Source organism: Rhinopithecus bieti, unplaced genomic scaffold, assembly GCF_001698545.2.
Source record: "Rhinopithecus bieti isolate Rb0 unplaced genomic scaffold, ASM169854v2 scaffold_6782, whole genome shotgun sequence".
Lineage (NCBI taxonomy): Eukaryota > Metazoa > Chordata > Mammalia > Primates > Cercopithecidae > Rhinopithecus > Rhinopithecus bieti.
In genome coordinates, this window is record NW_016805866.1 from 1467856 (window position 1) to 1490735 (window position 22880).

At 37.2% G+C, this 22880-nt stretch overlaps 1 protein-coding gene across 10 annotated transcripts in view; it reads right to left on the bottom strand.

Moving 5' to 3' along the window:
- Window positions 1-22880, bottom strand: part of CEP128 (centrosomal protein 128) — a 483382-nt gene that overhangs the window by 346812 nt on the left and 113690 nt on the right. For 9 of the 10 annotated variants that reach the window (XR_001885973.1, XM_017873838.1, XM_017873839.1 and 6 more), the window contains one exon: window positions 20948-21099. Coding sequence is in view for 9 of the 10 variants with exons in the window: in XM_017873838.1 (XP_017729327.1) it covers window positions 20948-21099 (152 nt within the window). In the remaining variant the exon portion in view is untranslated. Of the gene's footprint in view, window positions 1-9623; window positions 9705-20947; window positions 21100-22880 lie in introns of all 10 variants that reach the window. The other variant, XM_017873844.1, reaches the window with a different exon arrangement.

Below are 22880 nucleotides of genomic sequence, written 5' to 3' on the forward strand. Positions count from 1 at the left end.
TACTGGGTATATACCCAAAGGATTATAAATCATGCTGCTATAAAGACACATGGACACGTATGTTTCTTGCGGCACTATTCACAATAGCAAAGACTTGGAATCAACCCAAATGTCCATCAGTGACAGACTGGATTAAGAAAATGTGGCACATATACACCATGGAATACTATGCAGCCATAAAAAAGGATGAGTTCGTGTCCTTTGTAGGGACATGGATGCAGCTGGATGGAAACCATCATTCTCAGCAAACTGTCACAAGAACAGAAAACCAAATGCCACATGTTCTCACTCATAGGTGGGAATTGAACAATGAGATCACTTAGACACAGGATGGGGAACATCACACACCGGGGCCTGTTGTGGGGTGGTGGGAGGGGAGAGGGATAGCATTAGGCAATATACCTAATGTAAATGATGAGTTAATGGGTGCAGCACACCAACATGGCACATGAACACATATATAATAAACCTGCACATTGTGCACATGTACCCTAGAACATAAAGTATAAAAAAAAAAACTTGTAAATAAACTACCACTTATAAAGAAAATTTTAAAAAATAATAAAAAAAGAAAGAAAATCTACATGGTGTGAAGGTCTATTAGGACTCCCCAACCAACCTTCCCATGAAATGTCATTTCTCAGTTGGGATTGAAAAAACTCACCTCACAATAAGCTGTAGAGGTTTTTCCTCTTCCATGGCCTCAGTTAACACAACTAGTGCATTATTGCTAACAATTTTGGAGAAGTTGGAGTTTAATTTTTAAAAAAAAAAAGGGGAAGAAAAAAAAAAAAAAAAAAAACCACTATCACGACAGATATACAAATATCAATGTAAAAACACAGGAACTATGAAAAAGCAAGGAAATACAACACCTTCAAAGGAAAACAGTAATTCCCTAGCAAAATATCTCAAACAAAAGAAAAAAATCACAAAATCCTGAAAACACAATTCAAAACTGTGAAGCTAAAGAAGCTCAGTGAAAGACAAAAAAAATTACAAATAAAATAGAAGGAAGTCAGAAAACAATTTGGGATATAAATGAGAAATTTATGAATGATACAGATATCAGAGAAAAGAACCAGGCAAGAATTCTGGAACTGAAGAATTCCTTGAATGAAATACAAAACACACTTGAAGGCTTCAATAACAGACTAGACCAAGCAGAAGAGAGAATCTCAGAAATTGAAGACCAGTCCTTTCAAATGATTCAGTCAGAATTTTTAAAAAAAGAACAGGGCATACATGATATGTGAGATACCAAAAAGTGACCAAATATATGAATTACCAGTACAACTAAGGTGAAGAGGAAAGAAAGTGACACAAAAACCTACTTAACAAAATGATAGATAAAACTTCTCAAGTCTTGAAAATATTTAGACAAGATACAGATGGCCCACGGATCCCCCATAAGACACAATGCAAAAAGATATTCTCCATGGCACATTATAGTCAAACTGTCTAAAGTGAATCACAATGAGGAAATTCTAAAACCAGCAAGAGAAACGCATCTAATCACTTATAAATGAGCCCACATCAGACTAACAGTGAACTTCTCTTCAGAAACTTTATATACCAAGAGTGATTGGGAGTATATATTTGAGGTACAAAAGGGAGAAAAAAAGGCGGGCTAAGAAACCATAACCAATAATATTATTCTTCATATATAAAAAATAAATAAATTCTCTCACAGACAAGCCAAACCTGAGGGAATTCAAAACTACACCACTATTGCAAGAAATGCTCAAGGGAGTCTTAAATCTGGAAGTGAAAGGACAGCAGTTACCATGATGAAAACACATGAAAATATAAAACTCATTGAAAAAAGCAAACATAAAAATGAAAAAAAAAAACTCAAATTGGTACCACCACAGAAAATCAGCAAACCACAAGGACAATAAAAGAAAAAGAAAGGAATAAAGAATATACAAAACCACCAGAAAACAATTAACAATTCAACAAGAAAAATAACTCACATATCAATAATACACCTGAACGTTAATAAAATTCTCAAATTAAAAGATACAGATTGACTGAATGGATTTTTAAAAACATGACCTAACTATATGCTTCCTACAAGAAATGGATTTGATTTCCTTGTATTTTGTTGAGGTCTTTTTCTTTCCCATCTATGTTCATCAGGAATGTTGTCCTGTAGTTTTCTTTTTATGTTATGTCCATGTCTGGTTTTGGTAACAAAGTAATGTTGGCCTTTTACAATGCATTAGTGATAATTGCCATCTCTTCAGTTTTTAAAAATACTTGGGGAAGATTGGTATTAATTCTTCATACATTTGGTCGAATTCCACAGTGAACCCATCTGATCCTGGGCTTTTCTTTGACGAAAGAATTTTTATTTATTTTAAGTTCTGAGATACATGTGTAGGATGTGCAGGTATGTTACATACGTAAATGGGTGCCATGGTGGTTTGCTGTACCTATCAACCCGTCACCTAGGTATTAAGTTTAGCATGCATTAGCTATTTTTCCTGATTCTCTCCCTCCCCTGACACCCCCAACAGACCACGGTGTGTGTTGTTCTCTTCCCTGTGTCCATGTGTTCTCCTTGTTCAGCTCCCATTTGTAAGTGAGAACACGCGGTGTTTGTTTTTTTGTTCCTGTATTAGTTTGCTGAGGTTAATGGCTTCCAGCTCCATCCATGTCCCTACAAAGGACATGATCTCATTCCTTTTTATGGCTGCATCATATTCCATGGTATATATGTACCACATTTTCTTTATCCAGCCTATCACTGATGGGCATTTGGGTTGATTCCACATCTTTGCTATTGTGCTGTAATGAACATACATGTGTATGTATCTTTATAACAGAATGATTTTTATTCCTTTGGGTATATACCCTGTAATGGGATTGCTGAGTCAAATGGTATTTCTGGTCTGGTTTTAGGTCTTTGAGGAATTGCCACTCTGTCTTCCATAATGGTTGAACTAATTTACATTCCCACCAACAGTATAAAAGGGTTCCTATGTCTCTACAGCCTCACCAGGAGTCTTGGTTTTTGATTTTTGTTTGTTTGTTTTGAGATTAAGTTTCCATCTCATCATTTTTATTAAGAGTTTCTCTAACTAACAGATGTTGAATTTTTACAAGTTCTTTATTGGTACCTGTTGCTTTATTTTAAAACGTTATTTTAAAATCACGTGGAAAATGACATACATATATATGTGTATATATATGTGTGTGTGTATGTGTGTATATATATATATATAGGCAGAAGACAGACTAGGGCAGAAGACCTAGTTTGTGTGTGTGTGTGTATATATATGTGTGTGTATATGTGTGTGTGTGTGTGTGATAGAGTGTGGGTGTGTCTGTATGTATGTATTATCCAGATAGACAGGTAACAGTCCTTTGGTTATTATCTCTTTTCTGTCTGTGTGTGTGTGCGCGTGTGTGTGTGTGTGTGTGTGTGTGTGTGTGTGTGTATTATCTAGATAGGTAGGTAGGTAGGTAGGTAGGTAGATAGATAGATAGATAGATAGATAGATAGATAGATAGATAACTGTCCTTTGGTACCTTGAATAAAGCAAAAACTTTATCTTTTTGATTTTCCACAATATTTATGTTTTTAAATTTTTTCCAATTTTTATTTTAGGTTCCAGGGCACATGTGCAGGTTTGTTACATGGGTAAATTGTATGTCATGGGGATTTACATAGTACCCAATATATAGTTTTTCAATCCTTACTCTTCTATCATCCTCCACCCTCCAGTAGGCCACGGTGTCTATTGTTCCTTTCTTTGTGCCCATGTGTACTCAGTGTTTAGCTCCCACTTATAAGAGAGAACATGCAGTATTTGGTTTTCTGTTCCTGAGTTAATTGGCTCAGAATAATGACCTCCAGTAGCTCCATTTATGTTGCTGCAAAGGACATGATTTCATAAGTTTTATGGCTGCATAGTATTCCATGGAATGTATGTATCACACTTTATTTATCCAGTCCACTGTTGATGGGGATGTAGGTTGACTCCATTTCTTTGCTATTGTGAACAGTGTCACAATGAACATAGACACGTATGTGTCTTTATGGTAGAAAGCCTTATATTCCTTTGGGTATATACCCAGTAATGGGATTTCTGGGTATAATGGTAGTTCTGTTCTCAGCTCTTTGAGAAATCTTGAAACTGCTCTCCACAGTGGGTAAACTAATCTACACTGCAACCAGCAATGGATAAGTGTTCCCTTTCTCCACAACCTTGCCTCTTGTTGTTGTTTGTTTGTATGTTTTTTGTTTACGTGACAGAGTCTCACTCTGTCGCCCAGACTGGAGTACAATGGCACGATCTCAGCTCACTGCAACCTCCGTTTCCTGGGTTCAAGCAATTCTCCTGCCTCAGTTTCCTGAGTAGCTGGGATTACAGGGACGTGCCACCACGCCCGGCTAACTTTTGTATTTTTAGTAGAAACGGGGCTTCACCATGTTGGTCAGGCTGGTCTGGAACTCCTGACCTCGTGATCCAACAACTTCATCCTCCCAAAGTGCTGGGATTACAAGCGTGAGCCACCGCGCCCAGCCTGTTTTTTAGTTTTTGGTTTTACTTTGTTTTGTTTTGTTTTGCTTTTTAACTTTTCATTAACAGCCATTCTGATCAGTGTGAGGTGGTATCTCATTGTGTGTTTGATTTGCATTTGTCTAATGATTAGTAATGTTGAGCATCTTTTCACATGCTTGTTGGCCATGTGCAGGTCTTCTTTTGAGAAGTGTCTTTTCATGTCCTTTGCCCATTTTTTAATGGGGTTGTTTGTTTTTGCTCATTAATTTATTTAAGTTTCTTACACAATCTGGATATTAGATCTTTGTCAGATGCATAATTTGCAAATGTTTTCTCCCATTCTGTAGGATGGCTGTTTACTCTGTTGATAGTTTCTTTTGCTGTGTAGAAGCTCTTTAGTTAGATGTCACTTGCCAATTTTTGTTTTTGTTGCAATTGCTTTTAGAATCTTTGTCATGAAGTCTTTGCCAGGGCTTATGTACACGATGGCATTTCCTAGGTTTTCTTCTAGGATTTTTACAGTTTTGCATTTTACATTTAACTCCTTAATCCATCTTGAGTTGATTTTTGTATGTTTGAAATTTGTTAACGTCTAGTTTATAATTTTTTTTCAATTATGATTCATGTTTTTGGTGTCCTAAGAAATCACTGTTCTTCCAAATGTTGTGAAGATTTTCTTTGTTTTCATAAAGAAATAATTAATTTTTAAAATTGTTTTATTTTCTTCCATGTATGAGCTTGGAAATTGTATATTTATTATTCTTATTTTAGTGATACACTAAAAATTACTATATACATCCCTGATTTGTTAAAATATAAATTTGTAACTTTACAATTTCCTTAACTTTAGAATTGAGAACTTTAAACCATATTAACACAATACACACTTTCCAAAATTAGCAGTATTACTGATGCAGTTCTAGTTTTATAAATAATCTAAATAAGAGACAGCATTACTTTTAGGTCAATATTCGCCTAGACTTTTCCCAAACTTTTATCCCATATACTGAACTTCATTAACTGTTATATCTTTGTTCTTTGTTTCTCCTTGAGAAAAAAATTTTATATACTTTCCTTAGTGCTGTTCTGCTGAAATTCAATCAATCAGTTTTGTTGTGCAGAAATTTTCTACTTTTAAAGAGAACTTTATGAACCTAGGTTGGCAATTATTTTCTTGCAGCACTTTGAAACATCTTTCTAATCTTCTTGTTTCCAATTTGATCTTCTAAGGTAACACGTCTCCCTTGCCCCTTGCTGCATTTGAGATTCTGTTCATTCAGGTTGGTTTTACTAATTTCACAAAAACATGTCTAGATGTGATTTTCATTGCATTCATTTTACTTGGGGTTCTTAGAGCTTCTAAAATATGTGAATTGATGTATTTTCTCTTCAAATATTGCTTCTGCCCTAGTCTCTTTCTGTCTTTAGGACTCCAATGATCCATATTTATATTAGAATTTCAGACCTATTTACGATGCCCCATATATCTCTTAGGAACTTTTCTGTATTTTCTATTATTTTGTCCCCTTATTATTCAGAGTAAATATTTTCTTCCGTTACACTATTCTCTCAAAGAGAAGGACTTTCAGAATGATAGTTTAAAGAGCTCACCAGATCCTCTTTCTAGTACAACCCACCATTATTTGGTTAAAAAAAATATATATATATATATATGTAAAAAAAAAAGAAAAAAAGAAAAAAAAAAACATTCATTGTATCTGGAAACTGTCCTAAGGGCCCAGGGCAAATAAAATGTATTTATTCCATTACCTCCCACCATATACAAAAATCAACTCAAGGTAAGTTAAAGACTTAAATGTGAGACCTGAAGCTATAAAAATACTAGAAGAAAACCTAGGAAAACTTCTTCTGGACTTTGGTCTAAGCAAAGAAATTATAATTAGGATCTCAAAAGTACAAGCAATAAAAACAAAACAGACAAATGGGACTTAATTAAATTCAAAAGCTTCTGGGCCAGGCGCGTGGTTCATGCCTATAAACCCAGCACTTTGGGAGGCTGAGGCAGGCAGATCACAAGGGCAGGAGTTCAAGACCAGCCTGACCAACATGGTGAAATCCTGTCTCTACTGAAAACACAAAAATTAGCTGGAAATGGTGGCGCACACCTATAATCCCTGCTACTCAGAAGGCCGAGGCAGGAGAATCACTTGAACCAGGGAGGCAGAGATTGTAGTGAGCCGAGATCACACCACTGCACTCCAGTCTTGGCGACAGAGTGAGACTCTGTCTCAAAAAGGCAAAAAGAAACAAAAAAAAAAAGCTTCTGCACAGCAAGAGAAAAAAATCAACAGAGTGAACAGACAACCTGTCGAATAGGAGAAAATATTTGTAAACTACACATCTGACTGATAAACAGAATTTACAAGGAACTCTAACATCTCAACAAAATAACAATAATAATAAGTTCATTAAAAAGTGGACAAAGAACAAGAACCATCATTTTTCAAAAGAAGACATACACGGCCAAAAAGCATATGAAAAAATGCCCAACATCACTAATCATCAGAGAAATACAAATGAAAACCACAATGAGATATCACCTTATACTAGTCAGAATGGTTATTACTAAAACATCAAAAAAAAAAAAAAAGAAAAAAACAGATGTTGATGAGGTTGTAGAGGAAAAGGCAATGCTTGTACACTGTTGATGGAAATGTAAATTTGTATAAACTTTATGGATTGCAGTATGGAGATTTCAAAAATAGAACTACTGTTCAAGCCAGCAATCACACTACTGAGAATATACATGAAAGAAAAGAAAAGAAAAGAAATCATTACATTAAAAAGATCCCTGCACTTGTATGTTTATTGCAGCACTATTCACAACAGCAAAGATAAGGAATCAGTGTACATGTCCATCAATGGATGAACAGATTTTTGAAAATGTGGTGTGTGTGTGTATACGTGCACACACACACACACACATACAAACAAACAGCAGAATACTATTCAGTCATAAAAAAGAGGGAAATCATGTCTTTTGCAACAACCTGGATAGGACTGGGGTCCATTAGGATTAAGTGAAACAACTCAAAAACAAAAAGTCAAATACTGTGTGTTCTCATTTATACGTGGAAGGTAAATAATGAGTACACATGGACATAGAGTGTGGAATAATAGATACTGGAGACCCAGAGGGTGGGAGGGAAGTTTGAGATGAGAAGTTTCTTAATGGGTACAATGTGCATTATTCCCATGATGGTAACACACACACACACACACAAAAAAAAAAAAAAAAACAGATTTCACCATTATGTAATACATGCATGTAAGAAAACTACACTTATACTCCTTAAATTTGTATACATTTTTTAAATAAATACTTATTTAAGACAATCTATTAAATCTTGGTAAGAATAGTCAGCATCTATGGCACCTCAGTCACAAGCTATTCCCATCCTGTCCCCTCCCAACTCAGTTGTCTGAATCTCCACTCTAGATAGGCATAGTCAAAAACACACAGTTTCCTCTCACCCTTGCTCTCAGTATAGGGCTACAGATTCACCCACAGAGGGGCAGGCCCCTAGCTTAGTATTGCAGAGGCTCTATTCCAGGAAGACAGAGCTAAAAGACTGGGGCTTCCTTCCCGCAATCAGCCCCAACTTGTAGAGCAGAAGGTGTGGCAGGCCAAGAATAGGAGACCCAATTGCCCATACCCCAATTCACTCAAACAGTGAATGTTCTACAACAGAAGAGGCGAGGTGAGATGATCAGGGGCTACCATACCCAGCCAGCACCCTACTTGCAAAGTAGGGGTATCATTCTGGCAGAAAGCAGACTATAGTCTCTATCACAAGCTCCACTACAGTTGTGCAAGATCATGCTGAGAGGGAGAGGCCTTATGAACAGAGAGTTCAAAAGTTCTACCCAAGGAGACTGATTTTATCTGGAACAAGGCATGAGGAAATTCACGGCTAAGGACATTGTCAAAAACAATGGAAATCTGGAGAGTGATCAGCTAAGAAAATGGTAATTTTATAAGACTGGTAGCAACAAGCAAAATAGTAGATCAGCTAGCAAAAAAATCAAACAAAGAGACAGCTAAGAGACCTCTGGGAGTCTGAGAATGCCCCAAAGATTGGCAAAATCCTAATCCTGCTAAGAGGTCCAACTTTAATTTAGACTATGCCACAATGTATGTGCTACGTTATTGGTTAAAAAAAAAAAGGAAAAACTAGGTAGCAAATAGTGAATTAGCAGAGGCTAAAAATTGAGTGAGATATCAACAGAATTAGACCAACCAAAGCTTAATGATATCAGGGAACTAGACAATCAAAGAGAACCCAGTTAAAGCTCTAGTTATCCCAGATAGCAACAGAGACTGCACACCTGATGGAGAAGTGACATCAGTGGCTACACACTGCAGGAAAAATAGCTTTCACTGAACTATTACAGCCAATTTGCTAAACTACTAAAAACACCCAAGACAGAAAAACGCAAAAGGTGGAGAACGAATCTGTATTCAAAGTTAATACAAAAATTAGCTAAAATGTCCAATCTCAAAAAAAGTTATAACACATACAAGGAAATAGGAAAGTGTGACTTATACAAATGAAAAAGAAGATACAATAGAAAACAGCCTTTTGAACGGGCCTACATGTCAAACGTAGGAAACAAAGATTTTAAATCAGCTAGTATAAACATATTCAAAAAACTAAAGAAAAACATTTTTTAAAATGTAAGATAATGTCTCATCTAACAGCGATATCAGTAAAGAGATAGAAATTATTTTGAAAACAAAATTCTGGAATTCAAAAGTATAATAACCATAATAAAAAGCTTACTTGAGGCTGGGCATGGTGGCTCATGCCTGTAATCCCAGCACTTTGGGAGGCCAAGGTGGATGGATCATGAGGTCAGGAGATCAAGGCTATTCTGGCCAACAGGGTGAAAACCCATCTCTACTAAATACAAAAAATTAGCAGGGGTGTGTGGCACGCACCTTTAGTCCCAGCTACTCTGAAGGCTGAGGCAGGGGAATCACTTGAACCTGGGAGGCAGAGGTCGCAGTGAGCGGAGACCATGCCACTGCACTCCAGTGTACCCCAGCCTGGTGACAAAAAAAAAAAAAAAAAAAAAGAAACTCACTTGAAAGACCCAGTAGTGAGGTTTGAGTTGGCAGAAGAAAGAATCCACAAACTCGAAGATAATCAACAGATATGATGCAATCTGATGGAGAGAGAGATAAAATAAAGATAAACACTGACTCAGAGAAATGTAGTTTATTGACAGACATGTAAAGGTAAGAACAGAAGAAAAAGGAGAGAAAGAAGAGAAAAATATTGAAATAAATAATAGCTAAAAACTTCTAAATTTGAAAAAAAATTAGCCTACATATCCAAAGAAGGTCAATGAACTAGGCCTATGTTACAATGCTACAGTCTTTGTGAGTGAGTGTATTTTGAGTTCATTCAGACTCCTAGGGCTTAGCCCTCTAAGTATCCCAATTGTGAAATATTTACCGGAGCTCTTTCTCTTCAGTGGGCCTATGAGCTCTCCTTATGAATCAGAAAACACCTCAGGAGAAAAGTAGTGCCAAATGTCAGAATTGCCACTCTGTACTTGCCTCCCAAACAAAACAAAATACTTGAACCCTCCTGTCCTTGCTGCCTAGAGGTAGCTCTCTGAAACCTTCAAACATACTTTTAAAAATATGTCCTCATCAGCTTTTCTAAATTGTACCAGTATAAGGTTTACTCTACAAAACACTAGTCCAACACTCACAAAAGCAGAAACTGTTTCTCTTCCTTTAATGGGAATTGCCACAAGTTTGCCAAATTTATTAATCTTCTCTAAGGAAGACCAAACTATAGTCTAACATTTTATCATTATAGGTTCCCCCAAAATAAGATATTCTATGATATGAACACATTCTTCACCCAAGTAAAGTACTAGAAATTAAACACATTCAATGCCCTTGAAAAAAACTTCCTAATGTTGACCATTGTTTATATTAGTCATATGTTACATATTAGCACTGTTTTCTTGGTGCATATGAATAAGTCAGCTTTACTTTTTAGAAAGATAATTTGTACTATTTGAATGTTCTGAAGAGCATAATAGACCTGGTGAATTTTGTCATTGTTTAAGACTGAATACAATCTCATTTCCTTATGCCCTTAGAGAGAACTACCTGAAAACAAATAACTATAAAACAACTTAATTTGCTACTTAAAATGATATGCTATCAAGTTAAAATCACTCTAAAGATAAGGAAACTATTAAGACTACAGGAATAACATATGAACAGTTAAAATGGGCTCATTATAAAGAATACTAACCCTCTTTCAATGCTATTTGAGGTGGACAAGCATTGAATAACTCTTAATTACTCAGATACTCAAGGAACATTACCTCACTTGTTTAGTGTCACCCACTTTTCCATAGCAAGTCCTCAAATAATTATCTCCAAAGCTGTATTTTATCTTTCAAATTGCTTTAAATATTCAATAGATCCATAGATAATAAAAAGTTATCATACTTCATATTTTCTGAGGAACTCAAGTTATATATCACACACACACACACACACACACACACACACCTGCACACAAAGCTAAGAATCACAAGGGCTCATTTAATTTTTTTTTTTTAAGAGATGAAGTCTTGCTCTTTCACCCAGACTGGAGTGAAGTGATGTGAACATGGCTCACTGCAGTCTTGGCCTCCCAGATTCCAGTGATTCTCCTGTCTCAGCCGTCTGTATTACTCCATTTTCACACTGCAGATAAAGACATACCTGAGACTGGGCAATTTACAAAAGAAAGAGGTTTAAAGGACTTAACAGTTCCACATGGCTGGGGAAGCCTCACAATCATGGCAGAAGATGAAAGGCACATCTGACATGGTGGTAGACAAGGGAAAGGAGCTTGTCCAGGGAAACTCCACTTTACAAAACCATCAGATCTCACGAGACTTATTCATGATCATGAGACCAGCACAGGAAAGACCTGCCCCCGTGACTCAAATACCTCCCACCGGGTACCTCCCACAACACATGGGGATCCAAGATGACATCTGGGTGGGGACAGAGCCAAATAATATCATTCCGCCCCGGCCCCTCCAAATCTAATGTCCTCACATTTCAAAACCAATCATGCCTTCCCAACAGTCCCCCAAAGTCTCAACTCAAAAGTCCAAAGTCCAAAGTCTCATCTGAGACAAAGCAAGTCTCTTCCACCTACGAGCCTGTAAAAGCAAAAGGAAGTTAGTTACTTCCTAGATACAATGGGGGTCCAGACATTGAGTAAATACAGCCATTCCAAATGAGAGAAATTGGCCAAAACAAAGGGGCTACTGGCCCCATGCAAGTCTGAACTCCAACAGAGAAGTCAAATCTTAAAACTTTAAAATAGGAGCAATGTGAAGAAGAGGCGAGAATGACCCCCTGACCAACCAAAGTCCATGCGCCACTGCATCCAGCGTCCAGCGCCTACGTCTCGCCGCCATTGCCACTGTCACCATGCCCAAGAGAAAGGCTGAAGGGGATGCTAAAGGAGATAAAGCCAAGGTGAAGGATGAATCACAGAGAAGATCTAGGAGGTTGTCTGCTAAACCTGCTCCTCCAAAGCCAGAGCCCAAGCCTAAAAAGGCCCCTGCAAAGAAGGGAGAGAAGGTACCCAAAGGGAAAAGGGAAAAGCTGATGCTGGCAAGGAGGGGAAAAGCCCTGCAGAAAATAGAGATGCCAAAACAGACCAGGCACAGAAAACTGAAGGTGCTGGAGATGCCAAGTGAAGTGTGTGTATTTTTGATAACTGTGTACTTCTGGTGACTGCACAGTTTGAAATACTATTTTTTATCAAGTTTTATAAAACTGCAGAATTTTACTTTCTTTTTTAAGCTATGTTGTTAGCACACAGAACACTTCATTGTTGGTTTTTGGGGGAAGGGGCATATGTCACTAATAGAATATCTCCAAAGCTGCACTGATGTGGGGAAAACACCTTTCCCTTCTAGTTTTGAGAGACTTCCTCTTGGCTCCCAAGAGAAGGGATTCCCTGACTTTGACACACATGGCCACCTTGGCACAAAAGCCTTGTGCTATGGAAAAACAAATTCATTTCTATGTTCTCTTCTCCCTTTCCATCTTTCAGCATAGACTTAACTCCCTTAAGCCCAGACACCTACTGGGACCTGATCCCTAGTCATTGGTTACCAGTGTGTCAGGCAATCTGGACTTTCCAGTGATGCCGCTGAGATGGCAACTGTCAAAAGAGCAGTGGTTCCATTTCTAGATTGTAGAACTCAGATAAATTCTGCCACTTTCATTTCACTTCCTGAAAGTCAGGGTCAGCATGTGAAAAGTTGTTAAACAACATGCTAAATGTGAAATGTCAACCCTCACTCCAAACTTTCCCTGTTCAGACCATCAGATGAAGACTTCATTGGGTTTTATAGTGGCTTTCTGATTTTTGGTAGTACATTGAAGAAGGGAGTTTGAAAGTTGTTGTATACTGTCAACGATTGTCTGCCCATGTCCTGNCTGAGATGGCAACTGTCAAAAGAGCAGTGGTTCCATTTCTAGATTGTAGAACTCAGATAAATTCTGCCACTTTCATTTCACTTCCTGAAAGTCAGGGTCAGCATGTGAAAAGTTGTTAAACAACATGCTAAATGTGAAATGTCAACCCTCACTCTAAACTTTCCCTGTTCAGAGCATCAGATGAAGACTTCATTGGGTTTTATAGTGGCTTTCTGATTTTGGTAGTCCATTGAAGAAGGGAGTTTGAAAGTTGTTGTATACTGTCAACGATTGTCTGCCCATGTCCTGCCTGAAATACCATGATTGTTTATAGAAAGTATCTTTAATAAAGCTGGATCGAGTTTGGCTTGGAAAAAATAAACAAAAACTCCAGAAGGATCTCCTTTGATTCCATGTCTCATATCCAGGTCATGCTGATGCAAGAGGTCGGCTCCCACGGCCTTGCACAGCTCTGCCCCGGTGGCTTTGTAGGGTAGAGCTCCCCTCATGGCTGCTCTCATGGACTGGCACAGAGTATCTGAGGCTTTTCCAGGTACACAGTGCAAGCTGTTCATGGATCTACCATGCTGGGGTCTGGAAGAGAAGACAGTAGCCCTCTTCTCACAGCTCCACTAGGCAGTGCTGTAGTAGGGATTATGTGCTGGGGTTCCAACCCCACATTTCCCTTCCACACTGCCCTAGTAGAAGTTCTCCACGATGGCCCCGTCTCTGCAGCAAGCACCCAGGCATTTCCATATATCCTCTGAAATCTAGGTGGAGGTTCCCAAACCTCAATTCTTGACTTCTCTGCACCCATACACTCAACACCACATGGAAGCTGCCAAGGCTTGGGGCTTGCACCCTCTGAAGCCACATCCTGAGCTCTTCATTGGCCCCTTTCAGCCATGGCTGGAGCAGCTGGGATGCAAAACCCCAAGTCCCTAGGCTGCACACCCCACAAGAACCCTGGGCCTGGCCCATGAAACCATGTTTTCCTCCTAGGCCACTGGGCCTGTGATGGGAGGGGCTACTGCAAAAGTCTCTGATATGCCCTGGAGACATTTTCCCCATTGTTTGGAGGTTAACATTCAGCTCCTCATTACTTATGCAAATTTCTGCAGCCAGCTTGAATTTCTCCCCAGAAAATGGGATTTTCTTTCCTATTGCATTGTCAGCCTGCAAATTCTCCAAACTTTTATGTTCTACTTCCCTTATAAAACTGAATGCCTTTAATAGCACCCAAGTCACCTCTTGAATGCTTTGCTGCTTAAAATTTTCTTCTGACAGATATCCTAAAACATCTCTCTCAAGTTCAAAGCTCCACAAATCTCAAGGGGAGGAGCAACATGCCACCTGTCTCTTTGCTAAAACTTAACAAGAGTCACCTTTACTCCTGTTCCCAACAAGTTGCTCGTTTCCATCTGGGACCACCTCAGCCTAGACTTTATTGTCCATAATGCTATCAGCATTTTGGGCAAAGCCATTCAACAAGTTTATAGAACGTTCCAAACTCTCCCACATTTTCCTGTATTCTTTTGAGTCTTCCAAACTGTTCCAGCCCCTGCCTGTTACCCAGTTCCAAAGTCGCTTCAACATTTTTGTGTATCTACAGCAGTTCTCCACTCCTGGTACCAATTTGCTGTATTATTCTGTTTTCATGCTGCTGATAAAGATATACCCGAGACTGGGCAATTTACAAAAGAAAGAGGTTTAATGGACTTACAAGTCCACGTGGCTGGGGGAGCTTCACAGTCATGGCAGAAGGTGAAAGGCGTGTCTTACATGGTGGCAGACAAGAGAAGAGAGATTGTGCAGGGAAACTCAGCTTTATAAAGCCATCAGATCTCATGAGACTTATTCACTATCATAAGAACAGTACAGGAAAGACCTGCCCCCATGATTCAATTACCTCCCACCTGGTCCCTCCCACAACAGTGGGGATTCAAGATTAGATTTGGGTGGGGACACAGCCAAACCATATCACCCCCCCAAGTAACTGGTATTACAGGCACATGCTACCACTCCCAGCTATTTTTTGTATTTTTTGTAGATATGGGGTTTCACTATGTTGCCCAGGCTGGTCTTGAACTTCTAAGCTCAAGCAATCCACCAGCCTTAGCCTCCCAAAGTGCTGGGATTACAGGCGTGAGCCATCATGCCCAGCCCTATTTAATTTATATGTAAAAAACATAAGGCAGAAATTATTATGGTTTCAGAAAACAAAGAAACTTGAAAATAGATACCTTATTTCTAAACTGTTTTACTGACAAACATTCAAATGACTAATGTATTAACAATAAACACAAACTAATTAGTAATTAGTAATAATTACAAACTAATGTATTAGTAATACGTTCAAGAAAAAAATAAAATATTCAGTCCACTTCTGCATTCTGACTTTGTAGAACTATCCACACAACTCAAAGAGTTAAAGAAAACAGAAAAACTACTTTTCTTCATAACTCCCAAAATTCATTTTTTCATATAGACGAAAGATCTGAGAATTAAACCAAGTCTTCTAATAGGTATAAAGGTTTATTTAGTTATAGGTTTTTACTTGCAGAACATCTCGGCCAGGCATGGTGGCTCACACCTGTAATCCCAGCACTTTAGAAGGCCAAGGCAGGTGGATCACGAGATCAGGAGTTCGAGACCAGCCTGGCCAACATGGTGAAACCCCATCTCTACCAAAAATACAAAAATTAGCCAGGCCTGGTGGTACACGCCTGTAATCCCAGCTACTCAGGAAGCTGAAGCGGGAGAATCGCTTGAATCCAGGAGGCAGAGGTTGCAGTGAGCCGAGATCGCACTACTGTACTCCAGCCTGGGTGACAGAGCAATATTCTGTCTCAAAAAATAAATAAATAAATAAATAAATAAATAAATAAATAAATAAATAAATCTCTGCCAATAGTCATCTTTGTGAAAAATACGGAAGTATGGAGCATTTAGTAATCTGTCCACAAATCAGAGTAAATTTGGTTAATAATAGAAACAGACCTCCTTTCCACTAGATGCAATAACTTTATTAATAGCTTCTCTCTACAAAGTTGTGGCCAATGTTTGTGGCTGATGTTTGTTTTCTTTATAATCTAATCTAGGTATTAAAAATTACTTCCTATTCAGGTAATAGCATATTTTACAATATGCACTTAGATAAGGAAGAAATGAAGATTTTAAAAATGAAGTAGAATATGAAATTACAACCAGGGTAATTAAGGTCTCTAAGGTCTCTATTTGGTCTCCAAAGAGGGTTTAATCTCAAAAGTAATATTGAAGCAGGCATTGTCATCGTACAGTAAAATGGTCAGCTCTATGGAAGAAATGCATGAATCAAGAGTTTATATTAAAAGAATGGTAACAGAAACAACTTTCCTTCTGTTTGTATTGTACTAATCATAAAAATAAGGTATTATTGACTATCCTTTCTCTTTTCTACCATCCTCTTTTTTAAACAAATTAAAATCTCCTATTATAGTCTCGAGTTTCTGCTAATGAATTATCATGTCAGTTGTCACTCAATTCTCACTTTCAACATTTAATCTAAACTATGTTCAGCACCTTGTTTTTTTCTTTCTTTGAAGTTCTTCCTTGAATTTTAAAGTCAAGTATTTTTCAAGAAGAGTAAGTTGATGGAAGATGGAGGCAAAGATTAAATCAGGGAAAATCATTGATCAAGGATGCTTGGAATTCTTATGAATACAAATAGGCTATCAAGGTTAATGAGGTTCAACTTGAGTTTAGAAGAAGGGAAAAGTGTACTTAGTATTTTCTATGCATATACAGATTTAAGGTCTTAGGTACAATTTAAAAGGTAAATTATGCAAACTCAAATGTAGCTTCCTTCCATTGTTTTTTTAAGAGCCATTTTACTGTTTTCTCTAATGTAAAACAACTGCTTGAAATACATATTCTGGATCAACAAAAACTAAAGCAATTAGTAAGATACAGCAAAGGTCCCGTTAAATACTGACAAATCTTCCAGAAATGGATGTGCTTTTAAGAAATGACTAGAGAGCAAATATTAGCTTTAAAAAAAAACATAAACTTTTTACAACATATTATTTCATTCAATAAATACTAATTAAGTACCTAGTATAGGTAAGACTGTGTGGGAACACACAAGGACACAGAGATAAAACTTGGTTCTTAACCCATTTATAATCTGAACAGGAATAGAAGCTTTAAATTCATGAGTGGCTCCCAGAATGCCACAACTCTGAATTATAACATCAGTGCATACTAGTAAGTGGCCCAGAGCAAAATCTGTGCACAGCAACATATCAAAAGAAAAATTAAACATAAGACTGAGCATCAGAGCGAAAGCATAGAAGATTGTTGGAATGAGAAGAGATGTCAGTTCAACACACTCCAGGAATAAAGGGATAGAATCTAGCTGAAGTAAACAGTATCTCTGGTTAGAAGGACTCTGTAAAAAGGGAGGTAGGAGGTTGAGAAGTTCTACTAAAACTATGAACAAATAACCCTTAAGACATCATTATTCTCTGATTCTGTGTTCATTAAGCAATTTTTTGGTTACTAATTCTAAAGTCAGAAAATTAGGAGATTGGTGCCCTGCATAAAAGAATGATGTTTTCATATCTGTATAGGACTCCCACAGGGTAAACCAGTGAAGTGGTACTCTTTTGTATATTAGGTCAGTGCAAAAGTAATCTTGGTTTTTGCAATTACTTTTGCACTGACCTATACTTCTCTCTTTTGAGTTTCATTGTTAACATGAACCAGTCTCCTGGGTCACACACAGAAGACTCAAGTTTCCAGATATGAGGACAAGACCTTGAAACATGATGTCTCCACCAAGGTAAGGGCACCAAAGTTCACTCTGTCTTGGTGACAGTGCAGCTGGCTTTTTTCTGAGTCTCCTTTTCTACTTTATTTTGGCCCACTGTGCATTTTTATTTTATTATTATTATTATTATTTTTGAGATGGAGTCTCTGTCACCCTTCCTGGAGTGCAGTGATGCAGTCTTGGCTCACTGCAACCTCCCCCCCAGGTTCAAGCAATTCTCCTGCCTCAGCCTCCCAAGTAGCTAGGATTACAGGCACCTGCCACCACACCTGACTAATTTTTGTATCTTTAGTAGAGATGGGGTTTCACCATGTTGTCCAGGCTTGTCTCGAACTCCTGACCTCAGGTGATCCACCTGCCTTGGCCTCCCAAAGTTCTGGGATTACAGGCGTGAGCCACCATGCCTGGCCCCACTTTGAAATGTCTAACAAAACATACCCAGATTAATTCAAGAGACTGTGAGAAAGGTGCCATAAGTATATTAGTGATATGGACAAAAGGATTATTCAGAAAGAAGAATGATCACTTACAGCTGATATAATCCAAAAAGACTTCATGGTGGAAAAAGTTTAGGATTTCCACAAAAAGAAAAGACATGCAAAGTTGTTTACAGAAACAATGAACAACTGGAACAAGGAAAAAAATGGTGGAACTGAGTAGGGAAGTTTAGGAAAAAAGGAATTATTTGACAAGACCACATATGAGGTTCTGTAGGAGAGGTGCAGAAAATGAAGGTTAAAAAGAAAGACATTAATGATTGAGTAAGTCATAAGAACTGTTACTATATATATGTTCTTGGGCCTGACCAATGATCTCATTTTGTGCATCTTTTTTATTCATATTTGGTCTCTGAAAAGCAACTAAAGAAGAGTAATCTCTCTTTTTTAATAGAATGTATAAGGCAACATCTTCATACTACCCAATATTCTCTAAAAATAAAGCAGAGACTAAATTTCAGGAAAAAATTTCAATTGTTAGAGGTTACAATCAAGTAATCTATAACCTAATATCTCACAAAGTCTGCATGAGACATCACTTTGAGTATAGCTTGGGAAAAAAGATATTCAAATGGCCTCCAAAAGGTGTCATAAGAACATTAGTGATACGGACAGCACACTTGTTCTAACTTAACAGTTCTTTTACAATGAAAAATAAAGCATAATCAGAAGTGTCACTAAGTCAGAAACAGTTGCAAATTTAGTTAACTATTTTATTCTTTGAAAAAAGAAAATCAGAAAAAATAAGACTAGTTAATGTTAATGTCTTACAGGGATAAACACTGTCTTTGTGATGTCCTTTGCAATGGCAACTGGAAAAAAAAAAAAACTTTCATTCTCAAAAGAAATTTATTCTTAGAAGCAAGACAAACTCAAAGAACTTTCTGCATCAATTTTATTTTTATTTACTTATTTTTTAGAGACAGAGTCTTACTGTGTTGCCTAGGCTGGAATGCAGTGGCACAATCACAGCTCGCTGGAGCCTTGAACTCCTGGCTCAAGCAATCCTCTCACCTCATTCTCCTGAGTAGCCGAGACTACAGGCACAAGCCACTGCTCCCAGCCTGCATCAATTTTAGATCCACTGTGAGAAACAAGGAATCGACTGCATTTGTGTTCTTTGCTATGTTGCCAGCACCTAGAACAGTGTCTGGCATGTAACAGGCAGTCAATAATATTTGATGTGTTGTGAAAACCTTTCCTCCAATTGTTTTTCACACCCAAACTCTATACAACTAAACCAAACTAACCCAAGAGGACTCAAATTCTTCCCCTAACCCATATGAAATTGAAAAAGGACTATTCAGTTAGGACAAGGAGAAAGCCAGGAATCTTGAATAAGAGCATTATTAGGCTATTATAAATAATTTTTTTAGTGCTCACATATTTGAGATTTTTTCCAATTCATACCATTATGGCAAGTGAAAAGAAACAATATGAAGGAAGGAAAGAAGGGAGGGAGGACCAACGTGTGGTTATGAACATAAAGCAAAGGGATTTTTCTACCTTTTAGATCTAACCAGCATAGTTTTTTTTTTTTTCGTATTTAAAATAATCATATTTCAGCAAAATAATCATATTTTAGCATTTTCATCAGCAAGATCAAGGGCTAAAATAAAACCCATAAAGCAAACTTTAAAAGTTGTATAATTACCATTGCTCTGAGACAATTTCAAATAAGTCTTTATTAAACATGCAGAGGGCTTTGTAAAGAGTATGTCAATATTTCATTATCTTTACAATCTGAATCTTGAACTAAATTTAAAAGACATTTTCTACTGATGTGCTGACAAGATGAAAGAGAAACGCAGACGAGTAACATTAAATATTTCCTTTGGGTTATATAAAATTAGGTGCTTTTAACACCAATTTTCTACCTTTCATTTTAATTTTGGAAATACTTCAAATGAGAATAAAACTTCACTCATAAAAACAGATACAGGGATGATTGATACATATCTATTTCCAAATGTGTCATCCATGTTTAATCTAATTTGCATAATTGTAATTTGAATTAAACCATTTCCTTTTATGGGGTCCTTTCCTTTGATTTTTAATATACACCGATAATTACCTCATCTATGCTAGATAAAAGCAGGAAATGGTAGCTGCCTAGTTATACTTCATTCATGGTAACCACATCATCCATGATTGCTACACAACTCTAAATTAATGGAGGCATCGCAATTCCACCTCATGCCGAACAACTAGAGGTCTGAAAACCTTTATGGTTCCAAAGAAGAATTATCAGTAACACCTTTTCACTATGCATTATGCAAGTTTCACCCACAAAATAAATAATAATTCACTGTTCTCTCAAAAGAAAAAAGGTCCCTTCTGTCTGCAGAAAGGGTTCAATTGCTATTAGAACAAAATATTTTCAAATTTAAAATAGTAAAGGATTTCTCTGTGAAATAATAAAGGAAAATAATCCAGGTTCCTAGCTTTGGGGTCCTGAATGAAAGAGAACTGAATACATAGGAATTTCTACATATAGGTAAATTAGCCATTAATATAACTTTATATTATCAATGCTCAAACTAGAGTTCATAAAATAATACATCTTCATATTAAAATTTCATTAAGCAATTCCATGAGATAAAATTAAAATATTTCAAACATGGCTTAAAAAGAGCAAACTCACCTCTACTTGTGATGCCAAATGTGCTTTCTCCTTGTCTTTTCTCTCCATGCACCGTTTCACTTCCTCTAACTCAGATGCCACTGCACTGAAGTTCAGCTGCACTCTCAAATCTGACATTTGCTTCTCCAGGTCCTGTTTTTCCCGCTCAACCCCTTAAAAGACAAAATGTAAGGCTCAATAGTTGTTCTTTATTCACAGAAGAATGTACTTTCAAATAGTACTGAGACCTGATGTTTCAATATTCTAGCTATCATAATCTATTTACTGACACTGTTATTCAACAGACTTTGCCAGCCTGTTGTTTCAAGTTTTATAGCTTTCAAAAACATATACATTGCTATGTCATCAAATATTATTCCAGTTTGACACTAAAATTTAAAATGTTACCTGATTTCTACTGCAATTTATTTCAAGAAAAATCATACACATTTTTTAAATTTTATTTATTTATTTTTTATTTATTTTTAATTTATTATACTTTAAGTTCTAGGGTACATGTGCATTAACGTGCAAGGGATTTGGTTACATATGTATACTTGTGCCATGTTGTGTGGTGCCCACCCATCAACTCGTCCAGCCACCATCAATTCATCATTTTATATCAGGTCATAAACTTCCCAATTGCAAGCCCTCCCCCCCTTCCTCCCATGATAAGGCCCAGTGTGTGATGGCTTCCCTTCCAAGTCCAAGTGATCTCATTGTTCAGTCCCACCTTATGAGTGAGAACATTTGCCGGGTGTTTGGTTTTCTGTTCTTGGTGGGATAGTTTGCTTAAGAATGGGATGCGTTTCCAGCTGCATCCATGTCCATACAAGGACGCAAACTCATCCTTTTATTATGGCTGCATAGGATTCCATGGGGTATATGTGCCACATTTTCTTAATCCAGTCTGTCACAGATGGACATTTGGGTTGATTCCAAGTCTTTGCTATTGTGAATAGTGTCACATCCCTACATTAACTCCAAACAGTAAAACAAAAATACAAAAAGAGTTTTCAACGAAGCCACTTCATCCACAAAATAATTTTCTTGCAACATAAACAACAAATGATGCTATTAAATCTCTGATAGTGTATGGCTGACCAATTTACTAATCCTTACTAATCTGGAGATTACAACCTGAAATTAATATATCATTTAACAATATAAATTGACTTAGTATTTAAATCAACGTGAAATACTTGATCTATGATACACAGGGGACCTTCTTCTAATATAAGGACAAATAACATAAAAGTTCATTCTCAATGAGCTTACATCCTGATGTGATTTGGCTCTGTCCCCACCCAAATCTCATCTTGAATTGTAGCTCCCATAATTCCCACATGTTGTGGGAAGGACCAAATGGGAGGCAATTGAATCATGGGGGCAGCTCTTTCCCATGCTGTTCTCGTGATAGTGAATAAGTCCCATGAGATCTGAGGGTTTTATAAAGGAGAGTTCCCCTACACAAACTCTCTTCCCTGCCACCATGTAAGACATGCCTTTGCTTCTCCTTTGCCTTCCATCATGATTGTGAGGCCTCCCCAGACATGTGGTACTGTGAGTCCATTAAACCTCTTTCCTTTACAAATTACCCAGTCTCGAGTATGTCTTTATTAGCAGTATGAGAACAGACTAATACATATCCCAAGAATAGAGACAAAATATAAATTACTTTATGGAGTCTAAAATGTCAACAATTGGAACATGTACTGTCATTTAAAAACTACTATCTTTCTAGTGGTTTCCTTTCCAGAAAAAAAAAAAAAAAAGGGAATGAAAGAAGAAAACACTAACAAATTAAATTTATACATCATTCGTAAAATACATTCCAACTTCAGAACACTAGTGTTCAAAACTGTATATATTAGAAGCGAAGACATATGGGCATTTCAATAGGATGATGAGAGCACTGATAGATACATGTGGATTATACAGAAACAGTACAAAC